The 14,201-nt window shown below is 50.5% G+C and overlaps 1 protein-coding gene across 1 annotated transcript; it reads left to right on the forward strand.

Annotated features, from left to right (window-relative positions):
• Nucleotides 1-849: 849 nt before the first annotated feature.
• On the forward strand, nucleotides 850-14,023 carry CHGA (chromogranin A). The gene is made up of 8 exons (XM_054276191.1): nucleotides 850-1,061; nucleotides 1,543-1,589; nucleotides 5,303-5,396; nucleotides 5,787-5,855; nucleotides 7,807-7,905; nucleotides 9,507-10,007; nucleotides 10,464-10,936; nucleotides 13,479-14,023. Exons 1-8 carry the CDS (start codon nucleotides 1,016-1,018, stop codon nucleotides 13,560-13,562), a joined length of 1,413 nt encoding a protein of 470 aa, XP_054132166.1. The 5' UTR covers nucleotides 850-1,015; the 3' UTR covers nucleotides 13,563-14,023.
• Nucleotides 14,024-14,201: the final 178 nt, after the last annotated feature.

Consider the following 14,201-nt stretch of genomic DNA (forward strand, 5'->3'; position numbering starts at 1 on the left):
TGAAGAAGCATTGTCCAAAAGAAGCATTGGAGTCACTTTAAACAAAGAATCCAGCTGGCTGACCTGACAGATGCTCCACTCAAAGAATAGACAGCCATTTTTTTCAAAAGCATGGAAATCCTTGTGACTAAGAGAATTACACAATTTGTTGTTTCCTTTCTCTCCCTTGTCAATGCAAACTGGCAGCCAGGTAATCTTGGTTACTTCAACTTTAGAGTGTAGGGTATAACTAAAGAGTGTTATAAAGCATTGAACAACGGGTAGCAACCTATTAAAATTTTGCAGGTAGACTCATTGGTGGACAGCAGATGCACCAGCCTTTGATCTTACCCCCGATAAAATCCTACTAACAAACTTTTCATAGAACTGCTGGGACTTACCATGTCCCTTAGCAAGCCCTTTTCATGGTTCCCTGGAGTGGTGGTCTTTAAAAGACATCTAAAAATTTCAGCACCTGTTCTAAACTTCCATGATCAGTGAAAGACAAGGGGGTCCTGAGAGGGCAAAACCATCTACAGATTGCAGCGCTGGCCGGGACACATGAGGTGCCTCACGTTTGGCTCCAGGTACATAGAGAGAGGGCACATGTGCAGAGGCGCTGCAGATTGCCAGTGTCGGGTGAGGTGCTGGAAAAGCAGTGTCCTGGAAACACCTGCCAGCCTTCCTGCGCCTGCAGTGGGAGCAGATGGAGCAACCAGAGCCGGACACCGTTGCACGGGCAGCCAGGGAGGTCGGGGCTCCTCCGACACCCGGCGAGCGATGGAGGCTGATGGGAAGCCTGTGTGCGAGGGGAGGGGGCAGAGGAGGAGGTGGCTTCCTCCTGACGCCATTTCCGAGGGCTGAGATATATAAATGAGCCGCTTGCTGCAGTGCCCCATCTGGGATCTTCAGCCAGGGCACTGGCGTAGATACACACGCTCCGTGCTGCTCTCCCCCCGGCACCTCGCCTGGAGCCCCCACGCCACGGCAGTCTCGTCCTCTGCCCCTTTCTCCCTGCCTCCATCCCGCCAGCACCATGAGCCGGCCAGAACTGCTCGCCGTGCTGCTCCTGGCCGTGCCGGGTAAGTGGGGCTGGGACGGGTCCGTGTCCTCCCGAGCCCCCGGCAGCGCTGCCCGCCGGCCCCGCTCCGCCCGCGCCGCCAGCACCGCGGACAGGGCCGGCCCGGCCCCCTCAGCACCGCGGACAGCGGCCGCCGCAAGGTCACTGCGAGCGCCGCAGGCCTGCCAGCCTGGGCACCTTCCCTTCCCTTCCCTTCCCTTCCCTTCCCTTCCCTTCCCTTCCCTTCCCTTCCCTTCCCTTCCCTTCCCTTCCCTTCCCTTCCCTTCCCTTCCCTTCCCTTCCCTTCCCTTCCCTTCCCTTCCCTTCCCTTCCCTTCCCGGCACAGTGCACACATCCAGCTGCTGCACCCAGAGACCACTTCCATCAGAGAGAGTTGCCCCTTTTCTCCACTCCCATTTTAGCAGAATAATGTTTCTCTGCTTGTCTTCCAGATGACATGAATAACAAGTTCTCCTTTTTTTCCCTCTCCCCTTACCTTACAGCTGTCTCCCTTCCTGTGACAAATGACATGAATAAGGGCGACACTAAGGTAAGGCTGAGTCTGCAGTGGGTCAAATGAAGAGAAAGGATGTGATGTTTCACCTCCACCTAGGTGGTTGGGTTTGGGCTACTCCCACTGAAATACCCCGTAGAAAGTGCCAGGAATTTGCATGAGATCCCCCAGGCAGGATCCACCTCTGCTCCCTTCCTAACAGAATTTAGCCTTTGTGCATCCACTTCTGGACAGGCAAGGAAGTCGTTCAGGATGTGACAGGGGGATGAGGCAAGCCTGTTTGGAGAGGAGATGGAGGCTGGGTAAAACTCTCCTTAGTCCTCCTACTTTCAGCTTTTCAAAGCTCCCAACAGGAGGTGACTCAGGGGAGAGTGGGGGGAGATGTGATTCAGGAACTGTGTGTGTTTGGAGGTGTATACATCTGAGTTTGTGTGCTACTTAAACATGCATGCTCTGGAAAAATAGGCAACTGGTACTCTCAGCTTGCTAATCCATCCTCAGCTCCTGCTCAGCCTGTCTGGATGGCTATGAGCAGTGCAGGACTTGGCTGACCTCTCCAGCCCTCCCTTACAGGCTGGTGTGCACATATCTGTGTCACACCCTCCAACATTTATAGCTGTGCTTCACAAACGTGCACTCCCAGTGGCCTTTTGGCTCCTAAATGCTTGGACAGGGGGGTTTGCCTGTGTTTAGCTGTGTCAGACACGACTCCCTGACCCACCCCCTTCCCCATCTTTCATATGAGCTGATCTCTCAGCTGCCCAAATGAAAATTTTTTTGGAAATTCATGTCCACAAAGGAAACTCCAGCATTTTTGCTTTTTACTTCTTGAACCATTTTGTGTTATGAAATCCTCTAGCCACACAATGTTTTTTCCCAGGCAGCAGCAGGGGAGGGCACACTGATGCCAGTCCCAGCCACAGGCCCCACTGCAGTTACCTGCAGGACGTGTGCCATGAGCAACACCTCCCTGTGTCCTGTGGGATGTGCCTGGGCTGCAGAGCAGTTGCTTTGCTAAGACTTTTAGCCTGCTTAGCCCTTGCTGGGACAGAGCCATGAGCTGTGAGACTCTGGGTGCCTTCCTCCGGCTGTGTGCTGCTGAGGAAGAGGATGTGGGACAGGCACTTAGCCCTTCAATGTTCCATGCCAGAGTGGGCATCTGATGGGACAACCCATTAATTATATGATCCTCCTTGTGAGGTCTATTCCCCAGGATATTCTGTGTGTTAAAAATGGGCACTTTTGTGGCCATTGGTGCTACTCCATGGAAATGCTTCCACCAAGAAAGCACTTTCCCAAGACTGGCCCCCTTCCCTGGGTATTACACCGACACAGAGAGCAAAATCAGCTTTCTTTTGGATTTGCTGTAATTGGAATAACCCATTAGGGCTTCACCATCCTTTGAGACACAGCATTTCAGGGAAGGAATTCCTGGTCTCATGGAACAGATTAGGGCAGGGATATCATCACATGAATACAGCAACAAGCACTGCAGCTCTTCCTACACACCCTGTTCTGTGCCACCAGCATTTGTGGGTGGCTCAAGGCTGTCTAATGGGTAGTCAGCACCTGCAGGCCTTTCCTGGACAGCTCATCAGACTTTCCTTACACCAAGGGCTTTCCACAGGGAGCTGAACAAGACCAAAGCATTTACAATGTCTCTGGTGTTTGCCCACTCTTGTGCTTGAAGGATATTATTTCTCACTTACAACCATACATTTTAGAAGGACAAAGCTGAGCTCAAATGTGGAGAAGCCTGTCCTTGTAAGGGCACAACACTTTGGAGATTTCTGTGTAGGGACATTATGAGCTGCTCTTAAGGATCTAGTTACATGCTCATGGTTAGATGATAGCTATGGCAAAATTCCAATCTGAGTTTCTGCACTGGATTAATTACATTCATTTGGAAAGGATCTCCTCCATTTCCTGATGCAGGCTGTTGTTTCATGACCTTGTGAAGTCTCACTCTGCAAGACCTCCTCTAACAGAAGGACAAGGAGAGTGTTGTAGGATGACTGCACTGCTCATTTCATTACCTTACAAAGCTCCCCCACAGAGCTGAATGTATTTCTGTGGTGAGTGATGTGTCTCTTTGTGCTCAGACAAAGACCTTAGATCAGCTCAGAAGTCTTAAAAAAGCTTGAATAGAAAATTTCATTGAACCAGAGTCTTACTTCTCATGCTGAGAAAGTCTTAACTTCTGAAGCTGCATCAAATACTGCTATAATAAGTGGGTCCAGAGGTTGGGAAACATGAGAGGGAAATATCAGATTCTGGAGTTTTTTCTATTTAAAGACAGAGTAACTCAAAGTCATCTAAAATCAGTATTAATGGATCACTTGTGATATAGGAGAATTATACCAGGGAAATCCCCTTGCTTTTTTTTTTTAATCTTTCCTGTAGCATTTTTAATCCATTAGGCAATTCCTTCAAACTGTGTAAGGTGTAGAGTTCAACATTTTATGGCTGTGATCTGCAAGAGCAGAATTCTCTCCTTACACAGGGTGAGAATTTGCCCATTCCAGCTGTCCAGTGAATATATCCAACTGCTTGAATGAACAGCATTGTGGATGACTGGGGACTGCTGACTTGTGTTTAATTTCTACTGCAGCCACAGCGCTCTGCTCTCCTGAGAATGGTACACTGTGAGGGAGGTCAGGGCTCTCAGGGCTGCCTGCTGCAATCATCAGGAGAAAGAGGTTCAGTGAGTGAATTTTTTGCCTCCAAGGCTTAACTTGTATTCTTTTTTTCAATTTAGCCTCTCTTTTTTCCCACAGGCAATTGTGAACCCTGCATTTTTTCTAGATTGCATTATAAAAAATCACCCTTTTGAACTAAGCAGCCTGATTCCTACCCTACCCATCAGCACCAAACTGTAGTGAATGTTTCTGTCCTGTGTGATCATTTGGGTCTGTGACCACACACTAGGGCTCCCAGCAGTGTGTCTTGGCATGGCAAGGATGCCTGCAATCTCAGTGCAGGTGACAAATTACATAAATAATGCTCCTGGTTTTACACCAACAAAACAGGCTGCTGGAAAGGGTGGGCCCAGAGCTCATCCTGTCTGAGAAGCTGTGTCAGAGCTTCTTTGCTTTCAGAAGACCTGTCATCATGTAGAGCTCTTCCAGTCTATAACAGATGGCTTGAACACTCAAAGCACAAGGTCAAACACTTCTCCAAAGTGTCTTGTCCTTTCTAGGGCCTTTATTTCTCACCTGTGTTTGAAAGTAGTTTGCCTCACCTCACCTTCCATGCCTGGCTTCAATCTAACTATGATGTCTTTCCCAGGGTTTGAAGAACTTTTAAGATTTCAAGGTCATCTATTGAACAGCTATGACCACTTTTTGCTCTCTACAACCTTCCACTGAGTCCTTTTATGAGATGGAGGTTGAGATATATTGACTTAAAATGGGATGATTTTGGATTTTCTGTGTAAATATTCAGATACCCTTTACTCTCCAGATGTGCTCAGACTCTGGTGTGATCTGAAGCCATGCAATCCTCAGCTAAATTGAGTGTCATGTGGAAGACGCTCTTTCCATTGTCACGTGTAATTTCCTCACTTCTCAGTTGCAGGAGGCACCTTCTGTTCCTGAGCTAGGGAAAACAAGAACTGAACATTCAGTTCCAGCTTGACCAGAAAAGCAAGAAGATCTGTGCCATCACCTGCTGTACTTTAGCCTTGGTAAAAAGTAGGAACAAAAGACAAAAAAACCAGTTCTTTAATTTGTATTTTTGTCTCTTTCTAGGTGATGAAGTGCATTGTAGAGGTCATCTCTGATACTTTATCTAAGCCAAACCCCCTGCCGATCAGTGAGGAATGCCTGGAGACTCTGCGAGGAGGTACTGCCTCAGACTTGGGGCTGGGCATCAGCAAAAGCAAATCTGCCAAGCAGGGCTGGTCCTGCCCTGACCAACCGAGCCCTGGCCCCAGACCCCTGTTCACCTTCCTCTTCCACTGGGCTGTACTGGGCCCCAGGAGCAGGGATGGAGCCACTGCTTGTCCCAGGCCATGCCTCATGCTGGCATGTGGCCACAGGAGTGACATCAAACTGCCTGGTTCTCATAGGACCTTCCTGTTGTCTTAATCACATGGTTAGATGTGAGAGCAAATCAGACCAAGGGAAAGAAAAGAGCAAATGAAGAGGGAGTGGCATTTGGGTTCTGTTTCATTTCCTGGGGTTGGGGGGAGGTTTGCTTTGACTACTTTCTGTACTGTCTCCCCTGTTGCAGATGAGCGAATTATTTCTATCCTTCGCCACCAAAACTTACTGAAGGAACTTCAGGAAATTGCTGCACAAGGTACAGTGCCAGTATATTTTTTGGGGAATGTAACTATAGGGAATATTGTTTTCTTATGTTGTAGTCCCTTATAGAGTTTTATTGTTTGGTTGGTTTTGTGTTTGTTTTTTTATTTTATATTAATTTGAGATCATATAAATATGCCCTAGGAAATGTCGTTCCAATATTTTCAGCGAGATCGTGTCAGTGGGGACAGTAATTTTGTTTATCATAACTCCAATATGTATCTGATAATTTCAATAGCTATCAATGTAACTTGGTGGTGATGTAGTCTCAAGACATTTTTAGGTGGGAGAGCTCTAAAAGAAAACATTGTAATCTAATTCAACAAATAATCAAATTCAACAAATAATCAAACAATTTAACAAATAACCAGCTCCCAAACTAGAATGAAAGGTAAGAAAACTTCCACTGTCTGTGCAGCTGGAGTCTAGCACTAAACCCAGGTGTGGCAGCAGGGAAGCCCCACTGAACAGTGAGTAAGACTTGCACCTTAAAGACCCCAGTGAAAATATTCTTGAGCTAATGGATATTTTTTGATGGCTTCCTTAACTCAAATGCAAATTTCTTTGGTTTGGAGAGGTGCAGGTTAATTGCACTGGTCAATGTGGGAGAACAGCAGCACCATGGAGCTGTGCCAAGGAGTGTTGAGGGAAAAAAGGGACATTCTTGGGTACCCAGCTGCCCAGAGCCAACATGCAGATCCCAGGCAAGGCTACTTCAGAGCTAGTCCAGACCCCTCTGTTCAGGTGAGGCTGCAACAGGACTGTCCCCAGGCTGCAGGTGAAGTCGGAGTTGGGAAAGAGTCTCAGGCAGCTCCCAAAGCCATATTTTAGTCACTACCCAAATGGTGAGGGGCCAGATGCTCAGTGACCTCACATGGACTCCATGGATGCTCTGCTGATCCAAAAGAAAAAAGACATGGTTTCTTCAGTATGCTGGGATATGGCTGCCCAGGCACACCAGGGATTTGAGGAGAAGCACTCAGAAAACAGACAGGCTGTGCCACTCAGCATGGAGTCCATGAGAAGGGACTTGTTACATGGAGATTCACCTTGCTCCACTCTTGCCTGAGCCTATCACACCACTCAGTCCCAGGGTAACGTGAGATCCAGCCTACAGATCACAGAGACTGGGGGTGGAACAGTCTTGTAGACCAAGGGAAAAGCAAAGGTGTTAATTTTGGTGTCCTCTGTGCTGAGGCAGCTGGTTCTGCTCAGGCTGGAGAGCCCACACCATTGAGTTCTGGGCTACAGAGGACTGGGCTGGCAGCACTGGCTCTTGCTCTTGCATTAAGGCACAGAAGTAGGGCATGAGCTGGTTTAGACAGGGCTTGTTTTTCTTGCAGATCCCATTGCTGGTTGCCAGGACAGCTGCAGCCTAAGCTCCAGCTCATGCTGCCTTCAGACACCTCTCTCCAGGGTGTTGTATTTTTCTAGCAGGCTCCATAACCCCAGAGCTAAGGTATGGGGCCTTGGAGCCCCAGACCACCCCTGCAGTGGGAATGAATGCTGCTTCTTCCTCCCAGCACACAGGGGAGAGGGGCCCCCACAACCAGGCTGGAGGATACAGGAGCTCTCAGTGCTCACCTCAGAGGTGCATAGGCAGAATCTGGCAGAAGGCAATTTTTATCTTTCAGTACTCTGGTGATGAAGTCTTTTGTTGCTCTCAGTGTGCTGCAGTTCATCACCTCTTATTCCCTAGATCTCCATCAATATTAGTTTTACTGGCAACCCTGCATCTCTATTTAGAGACCATTTTCTTTCCTGCAGATGATGTTTTTGATTGTGGTTTTGTTACTGCAGTTGATTCGCGTACCCTCCAGCCTCACTCCTCCCAGCTCCCAGGTGGATTTTTCCCACAGCAAACATAAGGGGCACAGAACTATTTTCCTAACTCTACTTTCTGAAACACAGAAGGAACTGTTGCCTTTCCCTACCTTTTGTTACAGGTGCCAATGAGAGAACTCAGCAGCAGAAGAAAAATAGCGGCTTTGAAGATGAACTTTCCGAAGTCCTTGAAAGTCAGAACAACAAGAACAAGCAGAGAGGTCAGTGTCAGCCTCCACCCCCGGGGAAATCCAGGTCAGGCTGTAAACAAGGATCTTCTTCCAAACAGCCTTGATATGTCCATCTGCTTCTCTTTTCTTTGATGCTGCTGCTGACACACACAAGCAACCTGGTGTTTGCTTTGTTCTTATTTACCAGCTCAAACAACACGTAGTCTCTGAGCTAGAGTAACTGGTGATGGTCAAGTTACTAAAGTGATACTGACTTTTCCACTCTGCTGCTGACACTTTCACTCACTTATAACACTTAAAATAAGTCACAGCCATGGAAATTCCACACTGAAAGTGTCAGTGATACAGGCAAGGGTGATCTGGATTTTTGCTTGTCACCCTTGTTTCCAAGCATCTAAGACATTAAGTAATGAGTCTCTGAAGGGAAAATTCAAACACACACAGTGCACACATCTGCACAAAACATCTGTACCTTGGAAAGATCACCTTCAGCTGGGATTTCCCCTTGCCAGGGTTCCTCTGGCCTTACTACAGACAGATTAGCAGAAAGGAGGGGTTGGCCCCTTCCCTTTTCCTTGTCAGGAAGATACAATCCAAATGTGGGGTGATGTGACTCCTCATCCAGCAGCAGCTGAGTGCCCACAGAGGGCCTCAAGCAGCTCTGGGGCACATGGCTGGCCAACAGTAGCACAGCACTGCTATGACACTGAAACTGCTTAGAGCAATGAGGAGTGACACCCCCAGGGGCTGCTGCTGCAGCCAGCACCACCAAAATCCAGCAGGTAGGATGGCGGCACTGCATCTCCCTACTGCCAAGACACACCTGAAACTCTTGCTCTGGCAGCATGGAGGTGAAGGAAGATGAAGTGAAGATGAAATGTGGCACATGGGCCAACCAGGCCCACTGACAGTCTGGTGAAACCAGCACAGTGTCACAGATGGCCACCAGCCTAATGTGACCAGTTCTCTGCATCCCTTCATCCTGGCACACTCCTCAGCCCTCCTTGGGGCTGCACTTACCTTGACAAATCTCTTTAGCTTTTAAACTCCCATATTTTTTTTGCAAAGTGTTTTCTCTGGCTAATAGTGTTAAAAGAGGCCAGTCTCCCTTTAGCAAGAGCAAATACTCAGCCCACATTAAGCTCCTGCTGGGTAGCTCCTTCGCAGCAGCAGAGACACCCCTCCTCCCTCCAGCACCCTGTGAACAGGGCTGGCTGCCTCCTCAGCCTGCTGGGAGAAATAAGGATGTGATGTGAGTGCAGCACTCAGAGCAGGGAGAGCCGTGCAAGTGCCATATTACACTCCTAAATAATTTAATTTTACATGCAGTCTGGTTTCATGCAGGGTGAATTCGTGGCTGGCATCTGAAGAGATGGTGATGAGGACTGTGCTGCAGCAAAACACTTCAGCATATGTTTTATTTCAGCCTTGCCAGTCTCTCCAGGAGCACAGGCACCAGAGACAACGCTGCCTTGCTTGAATGCAAGCATATGCTGAAGTGACTTGCAAAAGGATCATGGGCTGGCTGAGCAGATTGCTGAGCAGGACTAAAGCTCCCTGAGAAATGCTTGGCCCTTGCTGGTTGTGAAATGAGCTCTAAGCAGAGGTGTTTCTTGTTTATCCCTCTGTAGATGCTGCAGGGGAGCACCCTGAAGAGGAGCAGCCCACAGGGTCCCTGGCTGAGCTGGCAGCACAGAAGCCCCAGCAAAATGAAGACTCAAGAGAGGAGGAAAAAAGCCTGGAGGAGAGGGAATCCAGGCCATGGGATACCAACCCTGTTGAGAAAGAGGATCAGGAGGAAGCTGAGAGCAATGACATCAGGGATACAGAGGATACCCATCAAAACAAAGTTTTGGACAACCACATTGGCAAAAATTTCAGTGAGGATGAGCAGCAGCAGCAAGGAGATGAAGAGGAGGAGCCCAGAGGCTCCAGGGACAGCCTGGAGCTTGAGGACGAGGGAGAAGAGCCGTCCAGGCAGGGTCAGGAGCACAGCAAGGAGGGAGCAGGGGAGCGTGTGGAGCGGGAGGATGATGGAGATGAAGCTGCAGAAGAGGACCCTACTGAAGCAGAGAGGTCACTCGATTTGGCTGAGGAGGACGAGGAGGGTGAGGAGATGCAGGGAGGTGACAGTACGTATCCCAGACTGCACTCATACCTTTCTGGGGTGAGCTGAGGGCACTGAGGCACATGGGTGAGAGGCTTCAAAGCCAAGAGTTGGGGCAGGTGCTTACTGGGTTTACAGAAACACACCAGCCAGCAGCCACCCGACCCCACCACAAACATCTGACACATCTGACACACAGGCCCATGCACAGCAGGTAACACAGGCCCTGCAGCTGCCTCGCTGCTCAGCTCTCATAGATCCTGGGGCAACTCATTCATCTGCCCTGAGCTTCCCACAGGGCTTTTGACTGCTGCCTTCAAGCCCCATTACTGACATGGCAATGTGAGAGTGGGTATTTCCAGAATCTTGGGAAAGCAGGCCTAAGTCAAGAAACCTGGCATCACCACTGAAGGCTCAGTTCAAGGGTGGACCTTACACAGGTTAACAGTTGTGTTCACTGCTTTGTTTAATGCTCTTTCAGATAACGATGATGAGCTGGGATTTGGGAAAGATGTGCAGAGCTCTGAAGAGGAGGAGGAAGAGGAGGAGGAAGAACAGCCCCGCGCACTGAGAGGAGGAAGGCATCGCCTGGAGGATGAGGAGGTGCAGGGAGAAGAGGACACCTTTCAGCCCAGGAATGCCAAAAGTGACGAGATGGAGGAGGAGTCCTCCAGGGAGTGGGAAGACACCAAGAGGTGGAACAAAATGGATGAGCTGGCCAAGCAGCTGACAGCAAAGAAGCGCATGGAGGAAAATGACAGCGAGGAAGACGCAGACAGGTCCATGAAAAAGACATTTAGGTCCCGCAAGTATGCCTTCAGCAGTCCAGAGGAAGATGTGAGAAGGTCATGGAAGCATCACTCGAAGGAAGACAGCAGTGAAGGAGGCTTTCCACTTGCTCCCATGCCTGAAGAGAAGAAGGATGAGGAAGGCAGCGCTAACAGGAGAACAGAGGTTGGTGTACAGGCTTAGGAATAAATCCCACCCAGTTATCCAAAGTACTCTTGGAGATGTGGATGGTATACTGGCATAAACGTAGCCAGCAGTGGTGCTCTGAGGCATTAAGTTGATGTTTAGTGAACTTCCAGTCATACAGCTTCAGGTATTATTGAAGTTTGCACCTGCTGTGCCTTTGGTTTTTGTCCTTGTTTTCATGACTAGTGCAAAAGCATTCCCTGCCCCCCAGAGTCATGTCTGCAGTGACAGCACTTCTGCACTGGCCAGACACAGTGACCAGGGCTATAACTGGGGCCTGGGGGTAGTCCTTGTGTCCCAAAGCCCTTCCAAGTTAAAAGGAATGCTTTCCCTGTCTCAGGGATGGAGTGAGTATTGTCAGATCTCCCACAGAGGTAAATCAGGGGCGCAGCTGTGGTGAGAAACCTGAGGTATTGGAGTGGAAATGGTGGACAGATAGAGAAATATATTGTAGCCAAGCTTCCAGAGTGAGAGACCTCCTTCCCTGATACCTTGAGTGATGCTAGGTAATAGCACATCCCCAGCAGCCAGGAACTGCTGGTGGGCTCACCTTTGTGCTGAGGCCCAAGGCCCAGGCACAGCTGATTTGGGATAATACAGGGAATGGGGCAGTGGGGCTTGGCTTGTGCTTTGTGAGCCTGGGACAGGCCATGGTCAGGTGCCTGGGAACGGGCTGGGGCAGCGGGTGAGTGATGCCAGTTGGCTCTCTTGCCTCCAAAACACCCCTCTTGCCTCAGTTATGTGCCAAACCATTGGCCAAAAATGAGAGCACTTCCAGTTGTATTGGTTCAAAGCAAAGCCAAAGGTCTCAGCCCAAAGCAGGGGTGCAGTGGGGTGGGCTGTCCCATCTGCCTCCCACACTGCTGCTCACACCCCACATCTCTCCCCAGGGAGGCTGCTCCCCACCTGCCCCTGCCAGTGGCTCTGGGGTGCACCTTGTCTGCAGGGTGGCAGACTCAGTCTCCAAATGGGGATTGGAAAGGAGGTTGCTGAGGCTGCAGAACTGCTGTGTTTACAGCTGCAGCAAGACTTTTTTGTTTGGTTGGCTTTTTAAACTAGATCAAGGCCTCTGGGAGTCAGTGAAAAAGGCCAGGCACGCAGCAGTGAGGGAAGGCACAAGCTCTGGCTCCTGTCCTGTCTCTCTCTCTATTTTTGGGCCATGGGGCTGTGTAGCTTGGCCAGTGAGGTCAGTGTGGGTTCAGATATGGGCTGGGGGTGCTGTCCCCTGCACTTTCCAAGACTCAGCATGTGGGACCAGGCAGATGCAAGCCAGAGCACACAGGCAATGGTTTGGGTCTGACCAAGCTCTCTCTGGATGCTGTAGAGAATTTCAGAACCTATTTTTCTCCCTTTCTGGGGGCTCCAGTTGCAGCCCAAGTTGTCCAGCAAGGTGAGCTCAGCCAGCTGCTCCCTGATCCACTTCAAACAAAATGGAACAGCTGCTTGGGCACCCTGGGTGTTTGAAGGCACCCTGAGCTGCTGGCACCCTACTGTAGCCAGACTTTCCCAGGGGCTGAGCCAAGGGCTCAGTGGAGGGGCAGGAGGGGCAGGGTTACTTTTTTTCCAGGGTGACTTTTTTTCCTTGTTCAGGAAAATAGCTCAGGAAGAGAAAACAACCCCCTTTTCCCATACTTCCTTTACTTTTCTCACACCAGCCATATGCAGTGCAGTGGCTCAGGGTCAACCTGTGATTTGCAGCTCCTGAAGGCAACAGGGAGGCTTTGCTCACTCCACACAGGAGAGGGGCTGTCACCTCGGCTCTGCCAATGGGAAAAGGTACAGCACCAAGTTTGCTCACACAGAGCCTGCTGCTATGCTGAGTGCATGGTCTGCAGAGAGCCCAGGTAGCCACAGCTGTGAGGGGCAGGCAGGGCTGGAGCTGACAGCAGGGCAGGGCCAACTGGATATGACCTGAGCTCAGGCAAAGCCATGCAGTCAGGCATGAGTACCTGCTCTAAATAAAGCAGCTACAGGTGACAGCACAGATGCACAAGAAGTGGTTTAGAAAAACCACCAAGTAATGGGCAGCTTGAGCGTTTGAACTGATGCTTCCTCAGTCACAGTTTTCCCAGGAAAAGTATCTTCTGCTAGTGGAGATGCAAGCCAAGACCCAGGGCAAGGTGGGGAGAGGGCAGGGCCCATGCTGCAGTTCCCGAAGGTGGCAGGCAACCGTGCCCATCCCGGTCTGACGGCACTGACACAGCGCTGGCACCCAGTGCTGCTTGCCAGAGCCTGCCCTGGCTCCCCTGCAGCAGCCATCTCCCTCCAACCCCATGTTCTGGGGGCACAGCCCCGTTGGAGGCTGCCCTGCCCTGCAGGGTACGGGGGAAGGATGGCAGCTGCATCGCTAGCAGCACTAATTAAACATTAGGGCAGAAGTAACCAATGCTGTGCACACCGGTCTGTCCAGAGAGACAGATGCAGGCTGAAGGGATGGGGCAGGACAAGGCTGTGCTCTCTGTAGCTCTGGGGGCGAGGGCTGCCCGCCTGTGGCGGTGACAGTCCTGGGCTTTTGTTGCAGGACCAGGAGCTGGAGAGCCTGGCGGCCATCGAGGCGGAGCTGGAGCGCGTCGCCCACAAGCTGCACGAGCTGAGGCGAGGCTGAGGGCCTGGGCGCCCCCCGCGACAGAAGCGCCGCCACCTTCCTCCCTCCCTGCCTCCCACCGCGCGTTCATTTCCCGATTTAAGAGCAGTTAAACCGAGCAGATGCACCGTGCCTAGGAACCGACCCCGCTAGCCCCAGGCCTGCCTCCCTCGCCATAGTGTTGTGCCCATCGCCGCTGCCTCACCTCACGCTGCCCTCTCCACACGATGTCCACACGCCCGGCAGGGCGCCCGTGGGTGCGAAGTGCGACCTACATGTGTATTTTCTGTCTGGGTGGGGTTTTCTCCCTCTTTTTTTTAAAAGACAGGACAGCTTTCTAGAAAGATCTTTCACCGGTAGTTTCACTGGGTAAAAACTGCAATAACTTGTTATCTTTTGATTAAAAGCTGAGAACTCTGACTGTAATATATTCTATATAAAAAATTTATCTAAGGAAAAATAAAACTGCAGTGGGTTCCTTCCTTTGTTTTGGCAGCTTCAGTGTCAGTTGTCAGCATGCTGCAGGGCCTGGACAGTCCTGCAAAGAAGGGGGGGGAACAGAGGGCCCCCCTCACCACAGACACACCATGATGGCGCTTCCCTCCTCACCCCAGCTCGAGGGCTCCCCTCACCACAGACTCACCGTGATGGCGCTTCCCT

This window comes from Melozone crissalis, unplaced genomic scaffold, assembly GCF_028551555.1.
Source record: "Melozone crissalis strain CALT ecotype California unplaced genomic scaffold, PUWL_Pcris_2 ptg000018l_1, whole genome shotgun sequence".
NCBI classification, from domain to species: Eukaryota; Metazoa; Chordata; class Aves; order Passeriformes; family Passerellidae; genus Melozone; species Melozone crissalis.

Bases quoted from the DNA above. Each gene is read 5' to 3' on its own strand.
- CHGA (XM_054276191.1), top strand. From the start codon at position 1,016: ATGAGCCGGCCAGAACTGCTCGCCGTGCTGCTCCTGGCCGTGCCGG. The intron at 1,590-5,302 runs GTAAGGCTGAGT...GTCTCTTTCTAG, and splicing joins TGAATAAGGGCGACACTAAG to GTGATGAAGTGCATTGTAGA. The intron at 10,008-10,463 runs GTACGTATCCCA...ATGCTCTTTCAG, and splicing joins GGAGATGCAGGGAGGTGACA to ATAACGATGATGAGCTGGGA.